At 35.9% G+C, this 21,588-nt stretch overlaps 1 protein-coding gene across 1 annotated transcript; it reads right to left on the bottom strand.

Moving 5' to 3' along the window:
• Positions 1 to 1,837: 1,837 nt before the first annotated feature.
• LOC128207598 (uncharacterized) lies at positions 1,838 to 11,306 on the bottom strand. Its single transcript, XM_052910635.1, has 3 exons — positions 11,018 to 11,306; positions 3,068 to 3,202; positions 1,838 to 2,266 (listed from the first exon to the last, which is right to left on the bottom strand). Exons 1-3 carry the CDS (start codon positions 11,070 to 11,072, stop codon positions 2,091 to 2,093), a joined length of 366 nt encoding a protein of 121 aa, XP_052766595.1. The 5' UTR covers positions 11,073 to 11,306; the 3' UTR covers positions 1,838 to 2,090.
• Positions 11,307 to 21,588: the final 10,282 nt, after the last annotated feature.

Genomic DNA, 21,588 nt, shown 5'->3' with positions numbered 1-21,588 from the left:
GTTTCCTTCAGAATGTTTTGAATACACGTGTGACTGGTGTAATATGCACACATATTTAGGCGACATCTGAGGATTCCTTCAGACTGTTTTGAATACATGTGTAACTGGTGTAATATGCACACATATTTAGGCGACCTCTGAGGTTTCCTTCAGAATGTTTTGAATACACGTGTAGCGGGTGTAATATGCACACATATTTAGGCGACATCTGAGGATTCCTTCAGAATGTTTTGAATACACGAGTAGCGGGTGTAATATGCACACATATTTAGGCGACATCTGAGGATTCCTTCAGACTGTTTTGAATACACGAGTAGCGGGTGTTATATGCACACATATTTAGGCGACATCTGAGGTTTCCTTCAGACTGTTTTGAATACATGTGTAACTGGTGTAATATGCACACATATTTAGGCGACATCTGAGGTTTCCTTCAGACTGTTTTGAATACACGTGTAACTGGTGTAATATGCACACATATTTAGGCGACATCTGAGGTTTCCTTCAGACTGTTTTGAATACACGTGTAACTGGTGTAGTATGCACACATATTTAGGCGACATCTGAGGTTTCCTTCAGACTGTTTTGAATACACGTGCAACTGGTGTAATATGCACACATATTTAGGCGACATCTGAGGTTTCCTTCAGACTGTTTTGAATACACGTGTAACTGGTGTAGTATGCACACATATTTAGGCGACCTCTGAGGTTTCCTTCAGAATGTTTTGAATACACGTGTAACTGGTGTAGTATGCACACATATTTAGGCGACCTCTGAGGTTTCCTTCAGACTGTTTTGAATACACGTGTAACTGGTGTAGTATGCACACATATTTAGGCGACATCTGAGGATTCCTTCAGAATGTTTTGAATACACGTGTAACTGGTGTAATATGCAAACATATTTAGGCGACATCTGAGGTTTCCTTCAGACTGTTTTGAATACACGTGTAACTGGTGTAATATGCACACATATTTAGGCGACCTCTGAGGTTGCCTTCAGAATGTTTTGAATACACGTGTAACTGGTGTAATATGCAAACATATTTAGGCGACATCTGAGGTTTCCTTCAGACTGTTTTGAATACACGTGTAACTGGTGTAGTATGCAAACATATTTAGGCGACCTCTAAGGATTCCTTCAGAATGTTTTGAATACACGTGTAACTGGTGTAATATGCAAACATATTTAGGCGACATCTGAGGTTTCCTTCAGAATGTTTTGAATACACGTGTAACTGGTGTAATATGCACACATATTTAGGCGATATCTGAGGATTCCTTCAGACTGTTTTGAATACACGTGTAACTGGTGTAATATGCAAACATATTTAGGCGACCTCTAAGGTTTCCTTCAGAATGTTTTGAATACACGTGTAACTGGTGTAATATGCACACAGATTTAAGCGACATCTGAGGTTTCCTTCAGAATGTTTTGAATACACGTGTAACTGGTGTAATATGCACACATATTTAGGCGACATCTGAGGTTTCCTTTTGAGCAAAATATGTGATCTCCTTTAAATTGTTTTGAATACACGAGTTACTGGTGTAATATGCACACATATTTGAGCAAAATCTGTGATCTCCTTTAGATTGTTTTGAATACACGATTTACTGGTGTAATATGCACACATATTTGAGCAAAATATGTGATCTCCTTCAGAGATATATATAATATGATTTTAAGGAGTTAATAAGAATGCAATCTCTCCCTTGTTGATAAAGTTGAATCTTCCCAACTGTTTGATAAAAAGTATGTCCAGAAGCGTGGTTTAATACATTCACAACACTCAGGAGGGATATATGTGTATATACGAAAAACAAAATTATTAGATATAAAATTTTATTGATGGAACAACATGGACAGCTGCATTGAGCTTGGAAGACATTCTGTTTGATGTACGTAATGCTGTTATATTAAGAATAAGAAGTTTCAAGTTTAGATGGTTATATTAATATGGAAATAAGGTATTATAAAGTGTCATGCGAAAACAAATTATAAAATATTTATAAAACAATTTCAGTTGTTAAAACACAAAGTTACATTGTTGTTTAATTTCAAAGCCATACAATATCCATGTATCTTTAAAATCTGAACACCATAGCAACCAAGGCGAGGAGAAGAGCGGTAACCATGGTAACAGTCACGTGACTTGCGGTATTGCAGTAGTCTGTGCTGCAGGTGCAGGTGTATGTCGATAAAGATTCGACCTCTACGCAAAGTTCCACGGAGGAGGTAGACCCGCAACCCCGAACAACAACTGCAAAACAACAAATCTTTTTTTTAAACAATTATTAACAAGAGGCATTTATTCAAATCACCATATATTGGTTTAGCTTTCGGAAACTACATGATTAACAATATTACGTTTACCGACACACCGATTTACTTTCGGATTCTACATCATTAATGATATTCTGTATAATAACAAACCGGCTTAGTTTTCGGATACTACATGATTAATAACATCCTGTATAACAACCAACCGGTTTAGCTATCGGACACATACATGCTTAATAATATCCTTTTTGATAACAAACCGACAAAAGACAAGAACAAGAATCAATGGGTGACTTTCGACATGTTCAATGGTGAATTTTATTCATATACAACCGTTGAACGTACATAGTTGTCTGGGTTCAAACTTATGATTCTTCATTGAACTAAATAACTATTTGTGTATACCATTGCAAACAACTTTATTTAGTAAGGTAGTTTCAAATCTTAGATGTTTGCGCATGTGTGTCCGATCAACTGCCGTGATATCTATATTTTCAATGATAACTCAAAACTGTGGTGATTTCGGTCAATCAAAAGTCTTTTTTAAATATTAGTCACTTAAATAATAGAAAACAACATAACTTTAACTCATACATCTTCTTTATCTTTTAAGAATTAAACAATTTATGTTCGACCTATTGTCTATGCATAAGTGATACGGCTATTTTGTCATCGTGAGTGTCCCCTGTGGTTTAGATTCATGATAATCATACTCGTGCAATAAAAGCTTTGTGAGTTGATAACCTTTGACGCCAATATCAATATCACACAGTATACTTACCGTCGCCGATCTTGACCTTGGAGCATGATAGGCAACCAGTTGCAGTCGTAACATCTGAATGAAACGCGTTAAACTGGTCCTTGCAGCCATCAGAAGCCGGGCACACGTAACAACTGATCGCATCTGTCTGGCCCACTACACGTGCAAAACAGAAACATTGGAGTATATTGTGAACAGCCGATTGTATAAATAAATAATGGAGACAACAGAAACAAGCCCATTAGCCAAACAATAGCGAATACATGTTAAAAGGCACAATGCTAAAAATATACACCACGAGGGCCGACAAACAACCTACAACACATAGGAAGGAAGACCGCACATGTATCCGAACTTGTACTATGTTTAAGACCGCACATGTATCCAAACTTGTACTATGTTTAAGACCGCACATGTATCCAAACTTGTACTATGTTTAAGACCGCACATGTATCCAAACTGGTTCTATGTTTAAGACCGCACATGTATCCAAACTTGTTCTATGTTTAAGACCGCACATGTATCCAAACTTGTTCTATGTTTAAGACCGCACATGTATCCGAACTTGTACTATGTTTAAGACCGCACATGTATCCAAACTTGTACTATGTTTAAGACCGCACATGTATCCAAACTTGTACTATGTTTCAGACCACACATGTATCCAAACTTGTACTATGTTTAAGACCGCACATGTATCCAAACTTGTTCTATGTTTGAGACCGCACATGTATCCAAACTGGTTCTATGTTTGAGACCGCACATGTATCCAAACTGGTTCTATGTTTGAGACCGCACATGTATCCAAACTTGTTCTATGTTTGAGACCGCACATGTATCCAAACTGGTTCTATGTTTGAGACCGCACATGTATCCAAACTGGTTCTATGTTTGAGACCGCACATGTATCCACACTGGTTCTATGTTTGAGACCGCACATGTATCCACACTGGTTCTATGTTTGAGACCGCACATGTATCCAAACTGGTTCTATGTTTGAGACCGCACATGTATCCAAACTTGTACTATGTTTAAGACCGCACATGTATCCAAACTTGTACTATGTTTCAGACTGCACATGTATCCGAACTGGTACTTATATAATGTTTGACACCACACATGTATCCGAACCTGTACCAAAGTTCAGACCATACATGTATCCGAACTTGTACCATTGCATACCACACATGTATCCGAACTTGTACCATTGCATATCACACATGTATCCGAACTTGTAGCATGTTTCAAACGACACATGTATCCGACCTTGTACCATGTTCTGAACTTGTACCATGTTTCAGACCACACATGTATCCGAACTTGTATCATAGTTCAGACCACACATGTATCTAAACTGGTACTATGTTTCAGAACACACATGTATCCGAATTTGTACTTTGTTCCGGACCTAACATGTATCCAAACTTGTACTTTGTTCCGGACTCAACATGTATCCGAACTTATACCATGTTTGAGACCACGCATGTATCAACACTGGTACTATGTTTGAGACCACGCATGTATCAACACTGGTACTATGTTTGAGACCACGCATGTATCAACACTGGTACTATGTTTGAGACCACACATGTATCAACACTATGTTTGAGACCACGCATGTATCAACACTGGTACTATGTTTGAGACCACGCATGTATCAACACTGGTACTATGTTTGAGACCACGCATGTATCAACACTTGTACTATGTTTGAGACCACGCATGTATCAACACTGGTACTATGTTTGAGACCACGCATGTATCAACACTGGTACTATGTTTGAGACCACGCATGTATCAACACTGGTACTATGTTTGAGACCACGCATGTATCAACACTGGTACTATGTTTGAGACCACGCATGTATCAACACTGGTACTATGTTTCAGACCACACATGTATCAACACTCGTCTGGTACTATGTTTCAGACCACACATGCATCCGAACTGGTACTATGTTTCAGACCACACATGTATCAACACTTGTACCATGTTTGAGACCACACATGTATCCGAACTTGTACTTTGTTCCGGACCCAACATGTATCCGAACTTAAACCATGTTTGAGACCACGCATGTATCCGAACTTTTTGTCCCAAACATGTATTCAACGTGTATTTATTATTTAACGATGAAATCATTCAAATGTGCAGACAATCCTCATTACGAAATCATTGTTGACAAGTTTATGTTACAGTTAATTGCTGTAGCTATATATAATGCCTAAGGTTATTTTGTATTTTTATTTATCTGTTCCAATTTTGAAAACAACAACACAAATATATCATTCAGGATACTAGTTTAGTAGAAATGCATCGGTTGGGAACTGTTGAGTGCCCATAAAAGGAGCAGTCAAAAGCAACCGTCACTATTAACAGTCTTGTTGTCAATCTTCACATTGCACTATAAAAATCATGCCATTTGTTTAAAATTGATGGGTAGGGAAGATTACAGCAGATGAACGAAATATAAGAAACCGGATCCTTCTGAACCGACTGCTTATCGAATAAATCTATACACTTTCGTAGACCAATTCAGTTTAAACTGCATCTTCAAAGTATAGGTTAGAGTTTAGTAAGTAATTTCTTCGTGAATAAGTAACCTAAGAAAGCGGTCAAACTCTGGTAAAAGACCAAAGGTGGGGCTCCGTAAGCGGCGTAGACTTATTTAAAATGGTGAAAAAATAGTGAATGCATGTACATCAATATTGAGAACAGTATCAATGATATGATTATTCTACGATGTGTTAGCTATCAGGCTCAGTAGAATGTAACACTGTTAATAAATCCTTTAGAGAAATGTTTACATGCTGATTGTTTGTTCATAATGTCATAATAATAAGTTCATAAAAGGTCAGTGCATTGTTTCTTATGTCAAAATGCGCCCCTTTTCACAAATACACATTAACATTACATTTCACTCAGAAGTAATTTATATTTTGAATAAAATGTAAAGTAAGGAGCTGATTTTTGGCAACAATTTGCTGCGTAAATTAGCGCTATGTTTCATTTAAAATGATGAAGAAGTAAAGTTATCTTTGTTTAAGGTGGAACGCGACTATGAATTTTTTTTCGAGTTACTGTCTGAAAATTGGTATACGAAGAGAAGAGCATATGCCCAGTTAGGGACTGTTTTTACTTTTTCAATATTCGGAACAGTTTTGAAACTATGACTCCTCAAAATATACCACTGACGTCAATTTTGAGACGTCTCTCATATTTTTGCGTTCCAGCTACAATAACCGATAGTTTCACCAATTCTTCGTTTACCGCTAAGAAATTTAAACCTCAAGTGCGTCTTGTGAAAACGTTCACGCACATATATTTTTCGATCTCTTGTTTTACGTTATTTATTTGAAATTCGTCTTTAACGTCATTTTTCGCGGGAAAAACGGCGTCGTGTTTCGCTGAAAAAAGTGCGCCTTTCTTTAATTCTTGAAAAAACTGCTCGTTTAATTTTTGATTTTTTTAAATACATGTATTTAATGTTTTATTACAAATCGCAAGATATCAAAAAAAGGGTACCTCACCGAGTTCGTTTTTGCGCAGTATCAAATAATCTAACCCCTATACCTGTTCTTTTTCATTACGTATTGTTATAAAACGTTTAGCATGACGTAAATCGAACTATTATTAACGCTAATAAAAGCTTAGTTTTGAATAAACCACTGATCAATAACATTTAACAGTTGTTTTTAATTTTAGTTAAATTGATAATTCATTGTTTTCTTCTGTTAAATTCCGAATAGTTTAACATTATTAAATCATTAAAGCACTGATTATAAATGAACTATTATATTTAAAGTGACATGCTTATCCAAAATCCATGCATAAACATGTATAACAAGATCAATTTTGTCTAATAAAACTTTAACTTCTTACTCAATTATGCATTTATGGAAAATATTAATTACTGGTTACAAGATTTTAACCGAGTGTTTAATAACAAAATGCACAAAAACAAACATTAAATTATGGGTGAATGCTAAAATATTAACTGTCTCATAATGTAAAAATACCATGTTTTATGCTCATTTCTTTCAAATCAACTCGGTATTTCTCATAAGAACCTCTGTTTTCGACAAGATTTCTGCATCCAAGCGTCAGATCACGCACGACCTTACTATCATGGAAGTCAAATAAACTTATTTTATTTGCATGTAGAATGTAAGCTTTTTATTTATATATTATATATATATATATATATATATATATATATATATATATATATATATATATATATATATATATAGCTATATCCTACCTATATAAATATTTTGACAACAATATGCTATAATTTTAAACTGTACTATTATTGTATATAATATTTTTTTGTGTTCTGTGTCTATCAATGTTTGGATATATTATGATTATGTCTTACCATGGGAAAAAATAAGATATTGAGTTGAGTTGAGATGGGAGAGTAAGTGTGCATCTTTAAATAGTTACTATAAGCTCATTTTGTTAAGGGTTGTTATAGCTTACATAAAAACTCACGCACAAAACGTACACGTACGCACGCGTAAAAACGCACCCCCCACCATACCACACTCAAGCACGCCTGCACACACATGCATAAATGTGCACGCGATCGCGCTCCCGCACACACACACACGCACGCACGCACGCACACACACACACACACAGACGATCATACGCACGCCCATACACACGCACACACACGCACGCGCACACACACGCACACACACGCTCTCACACACATGTACGCTCTCACACGCAGACATGTATGTACACACGCACGCCCGCACGCACGCGTGTACAATACGCACGGCAGGGACATTGAGTGCAGGATAAGGTAGCTATGTTGGCTTTTGTATCATGGGCATTGAATGCATCGCCGAAAGTTGTCTCATGAATTTGCTTGAACGCACGAGGAGCTTTGATTGCGTGGTAAAGTCAGGAAAACAAAACAATTCATTGATTAACAAAATTAAACATTTTACTGCACTAAAAACATTAACTTTAAGATCATCATTTAAGCCATTTTGAACATATATTTTATCATAGTGTGTGTGTGCGTGTGTGTGCGTGTGTGTGTGTGTGTGTGTGTGTGTTCGTATGTATGGGCGTGCGTGCATGTACGAGTATGTGGGCGTATACGTGCGTTCATGTGAGTGCATTTGTGTGAAATATAACAACCCTTAATAAGATGAGATAATAGAAACAATTCAATGTGATCATTTACAATCAGTACAAACATAAGTATTAAACACAAATACGATTTAACACAACTAATACTTTTGTTTTAATATGCCTTTAAGAATAAATACATATCGAAAACAATGGATTTTATGAAGAATACCGAGTTTAATTGGAAAGAAATATGAGACCATAGTAAATCCGTTAGCATTCACCAAAAAAAATGAATCATTTTTGCGCTTTCTACTATTAAGTAAACAGTTACAATCTTGTAATCAGTGAATAATATTTTGTATGAGTTTATTGTTTAGTAAAAAGTAAGGGTTTATCAGTCAAAATAAATGCTTGTTATACATGTGTAATATTGATATGAATAAGAGTTTCACTTTAAAATTTTAGTGTGTTTTAAATTAACGCCCATTAACCCCGTTATATATTGACCACATGAGTCATTTTCTTTCTGTTCAAAGAATGACCGATCATTTTTTAACGTCAAGAACTGACCATACACCACCGCTCCCCAAACCGTTGCGTAACAAATGACCCTCGTTGAAAATGTTCAAGAGTTATATTCACTACCAAACTTAGTCAATAATATGGTTACCAATATTAGTGGAATTTATTAATTGTATATGTTTTTATTCAACGATAACCGATTGACTACATCAAACTAAGATTCAAAACACTGAACTCTATAGTTGCGTATTTTATACATCTGTATACTATTACATTTTTCTCCGATAGTGACATACAGAAGAAAACTTGGATGATTTTAAGGGGGGGGGGGGGGGGGCTGCACCCCCTCTACTGCCGGGATCCGTTTGTGCTTATTACAATGCAGATTTCTGTCGATTATCATTTTTTGGTTTGTTAGTTATATTTTGTGTATGAAATGAGTGTCACACACTGGATTTACTATGCTTTTGCTTAGTTTAGAGCCTTATAACTACAGATCTCTACTGATACTTATTAAAGAAATTGGTAACTTATAAAGTATTAGAACCGTTTATTGTTGTGTTATTACTGTAGATGTATAAATTATATAAAAAACAAAGCACTAATCAGCATAGCGTTCCACCTTAAAGTCTTCATTCGAAGCAAAATATTGCCTTCCGACGTAGCATTTATGACACAATTTATCACGTAGTATACACACACTGATATTGTGACGTCATTTAAATCAGCGTTGACACTGAAAAATGCATCTTTGCATATGCAAACAGTAGGCGTGGCTTTTGGCGCATGCGCAGTTATAGCAATTTACTTAATCCTGAAGAGTCGTCTTCAGAAATAAGCAACGATTCTTAATAAATAAGAAACGAAACATTTTAAAAATCTAGCGCCCCTGATTGGCTGATAATGTACGGAAAACACTAGTGAGTTAATGTAATCGGGTTGTATTCATTATGTAAATTAAATTAATATTATGGTTAAACGTTTTTGTCTTGATTTATTGCTATACCATGTAATTCTAGCTACATTTTTTTTTATCCCCGGTCACATATTAACCGATTCGGCATTCGGCGTTTCCAAATTTAATGGACGTTTACAACTTTGCATTGCGACCGTAATGGTTCATTGGCTATCCTGCCGTCTCAAATACGTTCATTTCTCCCGCTGGGTTCGTCGGTAGGTATGAGGGCAGTATAAACGGTTTACTATATTAAACCTGTCTTAAGCGCATAAAAAACCCATGAACAGCATTTCTCGACACCACCCGCACCCCCTTTGCGTTCATACGGACCCCGGAAGAGCATTTGAAAGGATTTTACGGCAACTACGGGGGACCTTAGCGTTCATACGGAGGCCGGACGAGTTTGGGACGAGCATTTAAGAGCTTTTTACGGTAACACCTAGGCCCCCTTAGCGTTCATACGAATGCCAGACGAGTTTGGGACGAGCATTTGAGAGCATTTTACGGCAACACCAAGACCCCCTCAGCGTTCATACGGATTCCAGACGAGTTCGGGACGAGCATTTGAGAGCAGTTAACGGCAACACCAAGACACCTTCAGCGTTCATATGGATGCCAGACGTGTTTGGGACGACCATTCGATAACATTTGACGGCAACTTCTAGGCCCCTCTTAGCGTTCATACGGATGCCCGACGAGTTTAGGACGAGTATTTGAGACCATATTACGGGGACACCTAGGCCCCCACAGCGTTCATACGGATACTGGACGAGTTTGGGACGAGTATTTGAGAGCAATTTACGGGAACACCTAGGCCCCCACAGCGTTTATACGGATGCCGGACGAGTTTGGGACGAGCATTTGAGACCCAAATGTTCGGCACCCGAAAGATGTTCACGATCACCTTACAACTATTCCGATGTCCATGCGAATCCCTATTTTTATCTTATTTTTAATCTAGGTTTTTAACCAACAGACTATAAAAACGGTAGGGTCGGCACCTATTTTGTAGGTAGTGTAAGTCGCAAGGGTATCGCATGATTAGGCCTTAAAAAATTGTTTATGCCTAATCATGCGGTATCGTTGGGACTAAGGCACGGGCGCCTTGCAATTTGAGTCAAATAAACTTCAAAAGGCACCTATAGTACGGCCCCGAAGAATATGTGACCACTACACACGGATGCCGCAATACGGTTCGATAACTCAGACTTTCCGAAATAATATATGCGAATACACCATTATTTTTTTCAACAAATACATTATCATTAAACATTTTTTTTAGATAACTAATTACGTTTAGATTTCTTAAGTCTACACATTTATTGAAGGATAAGCAATATCATTAATATAAGCCAATACATAAAGATTATAATTATGATTATGAAAATTTACGTACCTGCCAGAAGAATAGCTGCTCCGATCAGAGATAACACAACAACGCTGGAAGTCATTTCGAAAAACGGAAGATGTGAGCCTTTTTGCTTTATACACGAACAGTCCAGCTCCTTATGCTTGAATTTGTCTGGGTGAGCCTCCGTTCCTTATACACGAACAGTCCAGCTCTTTATGCTTGAATTTGTCTGGGTGAGCCTCCGTTCCTTATACACGAACAGTCCAGCTCCTTATGCTTGGCTTTGTTTAGGTTGGTCGTTAACAGAAACGCAAATTGACATAATTCTTTGAGAGTTGTTTTGTTATTTTATGTTTAGGTATTGAGGTATTTGAGATTTTGTTTCAGATGACCTTAAAGGATCAATCAAGTTGTTATTATAATGTTCATGGGGGTAGCAACGCCTTTGTGCCTCCGTTATTATAGTGTCTCAGATCACTGCTTGGCATTGAAAATATCAAATGCAATGCACTTTGCAGTTTTTGAAGTTGTTTAAAGTTTCCATTCCATTATGTTGATAAAAATATTTGTCAATAAGATATTGAAAATATAGTTTTAGAGCATAGTTTGTACTGAAGTCTAATTTATTAAGATTTGAGTCATAACTAAAGTAAATTTTATGCCTTTAAACTGATTTGATGACGTTTATCGACTTTTCTTTAAAGCGACTAGATCATGGTTTGTAAAATGCACTTTTTTTATAATTATGAAATAACGTGTGGCAAATCATGAAGAGTGTTTAGGCCACACCAAATTGATATTTCGTTCCGCGGATTTACCGCTCCTATTTTTTTGAAAATGCAAAAAAAAATATTTTTATTTTTTTGTGCGCCCGCACCTCCATTTTGATAGCCAAGCAGATTTTTTTCAGGTAATAATTTATTAAAAGGCTAAAAATAATCACGTATAATTTTTCTACGCTAGTTTTCGTGTTTTTGTAAAGGGAAGTTACCGATGCGTAGTGTTTTTATACTGTATATCTATCGGTTTAGCATGGGTTTCAATAAATTCAATCAAAATGGTGGCTTCCGGTATAAACAATGTGGCTCGAAGTTTGGAAATTAAATCTTATTTTTGACAATAATTGTGTTTTGAGCATGCTTGAAGTCATTTTTGATCGTCTCAAGCACTAAAGGATCATTATTTAAAGCAATCATTATGCAATAAAGCATGTGTATCTAAGACTGGTACCGATTATATTGTGTAATTAGGTACTCGTTTTGAATGGAAATCGGACAGGTCACATTAACTGAAACATGAGTCATTGTTTGGTCCAAATTGATGTATCGAGCTCATTTTTGATCAAATTCTGACAAAACAACAGTTTTAAACAAATATCTTTTCACAAATAGCGATATAAACACTGGTCTGGACATACCTCAACATAAGTAAGCCTAAGTTTATCACCTTATATTTTGTTTTTATTTGCAGCATAATCCAGGATTGTAATGCACTTGTCAATTGTAACCACTGCCGCGCCCACCCCTCGCCCTTGTTCCAGGGGTATACCGGGGACAGCAGAAGCAATGGGCTGTGTTTTTACCTTTCAGGTGGCCCCGCAGTGCCTAGTGAATGTGGTTTTGTCTTCATATTGAAAATAGTCGGGAATGGGCCTCACATAGGTATTCGGGGTTGCGGGGCCATTTGGCAGGGATTTTACCAGCAGTGTGTCCCTGCAGGTCGGGTATTTTACCCTGGTTTTGAGTGACCGGAAGTGAAAGTCCCCGCTACTCCGGATTTGGGGGGGGGGGCATATACAATTGGCTGGTGCATAAAAACATCTAAATAACCAAACAAAGTACTCTGAAAAATACCCTTGTCCTTTTTGTTTTAATAAGCACATGTCATTGCATTTCCTGTGATAATAAAAACAAAATTTAGTCTATGATATATGGAGTCTGATGTTTGATGATGCCTGTATAAGTGATCATTTTTTACAAATCACAAATCAATCCTAAGTTATGTCTAAATACAGTTGCATATGATGTTAAACTGATTCAGGTAGATTTAAATAAGTCGTTTCAAACTTTTTACTAAAAGCAGGGTTATATATTATTATGAATGATCGTCATATTAAAGTACGTTTTAATTATATAAGAAATAAGATTTATCCATATAATGTTTGTACTAAACACGGATGAATAAATAGTATGTATTCCGACATTTTCCCAATGTCCATTAGAGGTTTGAAGTTCAAGATGGCATTTAAATGGGTTTAAGGGCAATTATTTTAAACAATCTTTCTTATTTATATTGAATATAAGGAAAAGTATATTTTTCGCTCTTCGCTCGCTTTGGTTTTTATGAAAACTGACAAAAAATTTTTTTTATTTTTTTTTCGCTCGCTCGCTTTAATTTTTTTTTTTGCAAAACTAAACATTAATTTGGTGTGGCCTTAAACAAAAATAACAAAAGCTGGAACCTTTCAGCAAATGTTGATATTTGCTCCAATATCGTCTTTGAAGACCACAATTTTCATTAGCGTAAAAAACGCGATTGAAAATTAATAACGGCTGTGGTGTTGCGTGATTGGTTGATTGAGATTATCACCTGATGTTATTATTGTATCATTAACAGGTCAACATATCCACCACTTGTGTGGCCGTGTGGACTAACCGGCTGTTTTACACTTTTTTCTGGACTATACCGACCTGGGTTCGAACACCATTAAAACCAAAATATTTTTTTATGCTATAACTGTATTCTTTCTGCAATTTCGATATCACAGACTTAAATAATGATGTGTTTTCAGATGCATTACCGGGAAAACTATTGTTTGGCCCAAAACATGAGCGACTCTCTTTAACATAAGTGATTTTGAGTCATAACATGAGTTGAGCTTAAGAAGTGATATTGGAGCCTGGTCAAAGTATTCTCTACCATTTTCAAGTACTTACTTGAAGGGGCCAGACACCAGATGGTCCAGAAATCGGCAAAACAGTATTTCTTCAAAACAAGCCTAAAAGTGCCAATGTCAGCTGGTAGGAGGCCGATAAAACACAACTGGTAGGAGGCCGATAAAACACAACTGGTAGGAGGCCGATAAAACACAACTTTACATGGGTTAAATTTTAAACGCATCAATCATGTTGCTTTTTCATCTGTGTTTCCGCGTTTGAAATAGCGCAAAACGGTTTCCAAGAGTAAATCGTATATGTATAAGAGTAAATATAAATATACCGACGGTATTTTTAAACTTACTGGGATTTACGTGGTAAACCCTTGTAAATTTCGAATCGGAAAAATGCGCAAAAAACTATGAAGAATACACGTGTAGTAAGCGATGTGATTACATCAGTAAGTAAGATTGAATGCAATGCGTTGAACGCAACGATGACAATTTCAGGTAACTTTTTGACAATTTACTTTTTTTCTTTCATTTGTTTCATCTGGTGTCTAGTCCCTTTAAGTGTGTGCATTGTCTATATTATGTGTGTAATGTTAATCGAAAACACTTTATTATTGTATTTTCGATTCAATTGTATTGGGCATTGGGCCTTTATGTAACTATTTCATTCATGTTAACAACAGTTAAGTGACACTGGTGAAATCTGTGTAATCACTGAAGTATCTTTCTTACTCTAAAAAAATACAACTGTAATGATGTAAGGTGCGCTCACAGTCCACATTAAAGTTTCATACTCAAGCACCTGACTATTGGTTGAATTTTCACCATTCTTACATTTGGAACTGTTCGGCCATTTTCCATCGAAAACAACCTCATATATTTAAGGACGGTTTACAATTTCAGAAATCTAAACATTTAATTGCAAGTAGATCACGTAGTAATTTCAATTAAGCAGTTAAATTTTCTTTTGGAATCATAATTATTCATACAATAATACATTTCAATGGCACCATCTGTGATCTCCTTCAGATATATTTTAACGAGTTAATTAGATCGCAATCTCTCTCTTGTTGATCAAGTTGAATTTCCCCAACTGTTTGATTAAAAGTCTGTCCGGGAGCGTGGTTCAATACATTGACAACACTCAGGAGGGATATATGTGTATAAACGAAAAACGAAATTATTAATATAATTTTTTTATTGATGGAACAACATGGATAGCTGCATTGAGCTTGGAAGACATTCTGTTTGAAGTACGTAATGCTGCTTTATTAAGAACAAAAGTTTTAAGTTTAGATGGTTATATTAAATGGAAATAAGGTATATTGTCATGTAAAAACAAATACTATCAGATCTATAATACAATTTCAGTTGTTAAAACACAAAGTCACATTGATGTTTAATTTCAAAGCCATACAATATCCATGTATCTTTAAAATCTGAACACCATAGCAACCAAGGCGAGGAGAAGAGCGGTAACCATGGTAACAGTCACGTGACTTGCGGTATTGCAGTAGTCTGTGCTGCAGGTGCAGGTGTATGTCGATAAAGATTCGACCTATGTGCAAATATCCTGGGAGGAACTGGTAGACTCGCACCCTCGAGCAACAGCAGCAAAACAACAAAACTTTTTTTAAATATTGGACATTCGCGCGTGCATGACTTTGACCATTGGACATTCAAATGCGAAAGGCACGACATTGGACATTGGATATTCAAAACGAAAGACGTACTGGCACGAAATTGACCATTGGACATTCATAAACGAAAGTCGTGCTGGCAACACATTGACCATTTGAAAATCATAAACGAAAGTCGTGCTGGCACCACATTTACCATTGGACATTCATAAACGAAAGTCGTGCTGGCACCACATTTACCATTGGACATTCACGAACGAAAGTCGTGCTGGCACCACATTTACCATTGGACATTCATAAACGAAAGTCGTGCTGGCACGACATTGACCATTGGACATTCATAAACGAAAGTCGTGCTGGCAACACATTGACCATTTGAAAATCATAAACGAAAGTCGTGCTGGCACCACATTTACCATTGGACATTCATAAACGAAAGTCGTGCTGGCAACACATTGACCATTTGAAAATCATAAACGAAAGTCGTGCTGGCACCACATTGACCATTGGACATTCACGAACGAAAGTCGTGCTGGCACGACATTGACCATTGGACATTCATAAACGAAAGTCGTGCTGGCACAACATTGGATATTCAAAAACGACACACCGATTTAGCTTTCGAAATAATAAAGTTAATAATCACAAAATATTTATAAAAGAAGTTTCGTATACTTATTCTTCACTGTGGCCTTTTGCCTATGATTACTAGTAGTTTATTACCAATTAATTCCAATCTTTCCAACTGTAATGCTGTGTCAGTGATCTCTGTGAATTTGAAGAAAGCTAGGCTTTTAAAATTAGAACACTTTCCAATCATAAAATACCAGATAGCCGAGCTTTCTTTGTATATACATAAAGGAATGTCCACTGACTTTCTTTACGATTACAAGCACTTTAGTTATAAGGAAAGCAGAGCTTTCTCTGAAAGATCGAAGAAGTTGCAACTTACTATGCCTCGCGGGATAACTGAGCTTTCCAGCAAGAGCATAGAAGTGAATGCTTTAAATGAACTATCGTTTATTTCAACAACAACTCGTAAGCTATTTATTAAACATACGCAAGTCTTCCGGGAGGGACGTTAAATAGGGGTCCGGTGTGATGGAATGAGCATCTACAAAGTTCAAGTCGATGAATGCCATATAGTTCTTGATGTTCACTGATTTTAAACTGCATCTAGAATGACACCCATTCGGCGAGTGCTCCGATAAAACTGCTGGCCATTTTTAGTGGAGCGGCAGGGAATCGAACCTACGACATCCTGGATTGACATTTAAGTGTGTTATAACTAGACCACGGATCCGCCATTAATGACAATGTAGTGGTGTGTTAGCTTAATTATACTCGCACTCGGACCTCGCCCATTCGGCGAGTGCTGCTCCGATAAGATTGTTAGTCATTGTACGTTTTTGAAGCATAGTGCACAGACCGAATGTAACTCTGGTTAGAGATACCCTGGTTCTTTAACGCACACCAGTGTATAGCACTGTCACGCGGGACCCCCATTTAACTTTCCTCGCGGGAACCGAACCTGCGACCCCTGGATTGATAGTCAAGTGTGTTACCACAATACCATGGATCCACCACTAATGACAATGTCATCCAAATCGGCATTATATACGCCGCGAAAAGCGCTCGAGCAAAGCGATGCTTTCATTGGTTATTTAAACTGAACGTCAATTGGTCAAAATCAAGCACTTTGATTGGTTGCAATCAGCATTCTGACGCCAAAATAAGTGTAGACTGGTACCCTTCGTTACTTTTTGGTAAAAATCTAACGACAGGTATGCGCCAATCCGGATCAGCAGGTGCTCGTCAGTTGTCAATGTCAACAAAATGGCGGCACTTGCACCAAAGTTATGAATGAGACGACAGGATTTTCGAGAAATATCTCTTGTTGACTGATTTATTTAACAAGATAACCGCCTTGATTCATTTATCTCAGTCAAGGTCCTTGATATGAATTCATTAGCCCAACTGAGTGGTCGTCGTGGCTCGCAACTGATATATCATAAAGATTTCTTTATTGAAGTCTAAAAACTCTCATTAAGTGATTAACGTAAACATGAAAACAAATTTTAATAAAACAAAAATAGTATAGCTTGATCCTATTGTAAGAGACTTATGAATTTTCGAGAAATTGGGGCCGGAATTTGGCTGAACTCACACCTGAAGGACGGCATATCAAGTTTATGGAGATGCTTTGTAATCATTTAAAAGTGTCACAATAATACATCTGTGCAGATGTAATCAATTCTATCAACCCATATCTATTAGCTGGATTATATTCCAACTATATTTATGGCGTTACACCTGCATTGATAATCAAACAAAATGAGTGGATTGATGTCGGTAAGGTAAGATTATATCCAATAAGCAATTATTTAATAAGTAAATTTATCTCATATACATATACAGTACTGGTATTCATTAAGATAAAGCAAAATATTTTCATTCGTCTAGCGCCCAAAAGTCACGTGGTCTCAGTTTCAGATTTTGGTTCAAGCATTAAGCTAAGGTAAAGAATATTTAAAACATGTATACAGGTATATAGGGTCACGGACATTACAGACCATAGACATTACAGACCGGACACAACAGACCAGAATTGGGGATATAACAAACCATATTTAGGGACATTATGGACCATGATATATAATTTTTCTAACAGTTTGTTTTAACTTTATAACATACCATATTTGCAGACAATGATATATAATTTAACTCATAGTTTGTTTTTACTTTATAATGTACCATATTTCGGGACATTATGAACCATGAACTATACATCACCACGGACCTATAAGCCATATACATGTATATGGTTTATAGGTCCATGACATCACTCACTGTTTTAGAACAAAATTTATCAAATGCCATATTTGAGGTCAATTATAGACAATGATTTATAATTTTACATACAACTTATGTATACTTGCGAATGTGAATATTTATATGTTCTTATAGGTGATAGATTGCTTTCTGAAATAAACTTTGGATTGTCATATTTGTTTGTTTTCTGTTTCATCTTTTTATTGAAAGGTTCAGTGACAGAACCCCATCACACTGGGTTTTCACACTTTCATGATTGCTAATTAAAGGCTGTCAGTATAATGTTTGTTTCTTTTATTATATACCAATTATAATTACCGGCCACAATTACAACTAATTAACACTGATTTATGCAACAGAAATTCCCAGTTTTAAACATCAGTTGGAGTGAATAAATTAAAAAAATAATGTTAATAACATTATAAATCATGGTTTGTAAGTTTCTCAAGATGGTCAGTAATGTCCCTAAATATGGTCCGTTATGTCTGGTCAGTAATTTCCATAGTCTGTTATGTCCGTAATTTGGTATTTAAGGGGGCCTTAACTGTATCGTACACACAGTATGCCACAATATAATATATACAAATTTATAAACAGGTTGAAATTAAAAAAATCTTCAAAAATCTTCATACAAATTCACTTACAGCTGGCTTTATACTATTTCTAGGCATAATTGTAAATGTATCTTAATGTTAATTGCTTGGCATGAAATTTTCTAACAAGTCCTGCTATATAAATAAATTACCAGTATATCAATATAATATTGATTCGCATGTAATTCAAACTCAAGACCAGTCAGTCGAAACAATATATTTATTGTAAAAATAGAATTACAATGGGCTATATAATATTGACAAAAATGTTCCAAAATTTTCGCAAAGAAAGGTTTGATACTTTTCTGGTTTGTAAAAAATGACAAGAATTTAAAAGCCCCTGAATGCTTTTCTAGTTGGCCACCGCTGGGATTTGAACCCAGAACTCTTTCTACATGGTAAGAAGTGTTTTTCTTAAACTACAGTGGCTGAGTAAAGAGCAGCATGGAGCATTATGTCGTAAATATATAATTTCTTACCAGAATAAGTACAAAAATCATTAATAATAGTACAGTAACGAGGGCATACAGTGATTTTATTAACCAACTATGTAGGTAATTTCAATGTCAAGTGTATTTTGGCTAAAAAAGAGATATATGGTAATCCATCAATGTATAAGTAAGTTATGGTGCAGACACGAGCATGTGAACTCTTGTGTGACCTTGACCTTTGAGGTATGGACCCGGGTCAAGGTCACTGCACACTGTCTCAATGAGGAAAACATTTGTACAAAGTTATATGGTAATCCATCAATGCATAAGTAAGTTATAGTGTGAACACAAAATGTTACAGACAGACAGACAGATGGACAGACGAACGAAGTGCATTCTTATAAACCCTTCCCCACTCTATGGCGGGGAATTAAAAATCCATCAATAAGAATAGGGTTCAATCCAAAAAAATCCCCTTATTGATAAAAAGAGCAAAATTAATTTAAGATTTAACAAATATCAATACTGAAATCTTTATTCATAAAATAATGGTGAATATTCAATGAAATAGGAGAATTTCAAGATACTTGTAAAAATGAGCATAGACTGCATAGTCCACACTGATACATTGTAAGTTGTTACTTTTCTTCAAACAAATTTTGTCCAACACAGAGGGGGCAGAAACAAATTATTTTTATTCTGTCCTTTATGTATATATCTATATTCATTTAAGCTAATATATACAAATAATTTGTTTCTGCTCCCTGTGGTCTAACATTAAAAAATCCACATTATTACCAATATCACCAGATATCACATGCTATGTACATGGAATTTGGTTATAAGTTTACAATAATAACACAAATAACTACAGATAACATTATAAAATGCATGAAAATGTGCAAAAACATCAAACAAGTATCCATAACAATTTGCACATAATTTTTATGCAGTTATCATATTTTTGAAACCTCAAACTATTCGAAAAAAAACGAGGGCACATATGTCAAAAATATTAAAAATGTCAAGAATAGTCATATATAATCAAAGAAAAAAGTATAATTAATCTAAAAAATGCTATGTGCCATGCAATGAATAGTTAAAAATAACACATTTTATCCAAAAAACGTATCAAGGTGACATGCAAATTTGGTCCCAAAAAAGACGGTACCGACTTCTGAAGTATAATTATTCAACTAAGTTTGTCATTTTGGTAAATAAAGAAATAAGATTTCGATTATGTATATTCGTCGGAAATGGAATGAATAACATCAATATACCAACATTTTATACAAAGGAAAAACAAAACGTTTTTTACATCGGCTCTCCTGATTGTTTACTACTTACACCGCCATTTTGATTTGGTTCCCGTATTCCGAATACTTTTCGATTGTACGACGGGCCCCTGGTTTAGCTGATACCGGTCTCTTTTTGTAGAAAAGAGAATAAGGGTACCAGTCTAAAATAAGTGCGGACGCATCTTTGATATTACGCAGTATACTAACCGTCATTGATCTTGACCTTGGAGCATGATAGGCAACCAGTTGCAGTTGTGAAATCTGTATTTAACGCCTGGAACTCGTCCTTGCAGCCTTCCGTAAACGAGCAAACGTAACAACTGATCGCATCTGTCTGGCCCACTACACGTGCAAAACAGAAACATTTGAGTAGATTGTGAACAGCCGATACTATAGATGTATAATGGGGACTACTGTGACAAGCCCATAAGCCAAACAATGGCGAATATCATGTTTAAAGGCACAATGATAAAGCCTTACATCATTATATCCACGAGGGACAAACAGCATACACATTATAAAAGGCAAACCACACATGTATCCGAACTTGTACCATGTTTCAGACAAGACATGTATCCGAACTTGTACCATATTTCAGACAAGACATGTATCCGAACTTATACCATATTTCAGACCACACGTTTCCAAACGTAAACCATGTTTCAGACTTTATATATATCCGAACTTGAAAAGAGTTTCAGATTATTTTGATTTTTTTATTTGTTCAGTTTCAACATTTAAAAACAACACAAATATAACATAAGGTGGCATACTTCTGCCACCAGATAACCATATAATTAACTAGTTAGTTATGTGGTTAACTAGTTACGTTACTAGTTATTTTTTCAATAAATAAAAGATCATAATGGGAAATAAATGCATGTTAATGCCTACAACTGCCATTCTTGTATTATTTTACAAGCTTAATGTTAAGT

The sequence above is a fragment of the Mya arenaria genome, chromosome 11, assembly GCF_026914265.1.
Source record: "Mya arenaria isolate MELC-2E11 chromosome 11, ASM2691426v1".
Taxonomy (NCBI): domain Eukaryota; kingdom Metazoa; phylum Mollusca; class Bivalvia; order Myida; family Myidae; genus Mya; species Mya arenaria.
The sequence above is the reverse complement of the archived record's forward strand: the minus strand, read 5'-3'. Positions and strand labels throughout refer to the sequence as shown.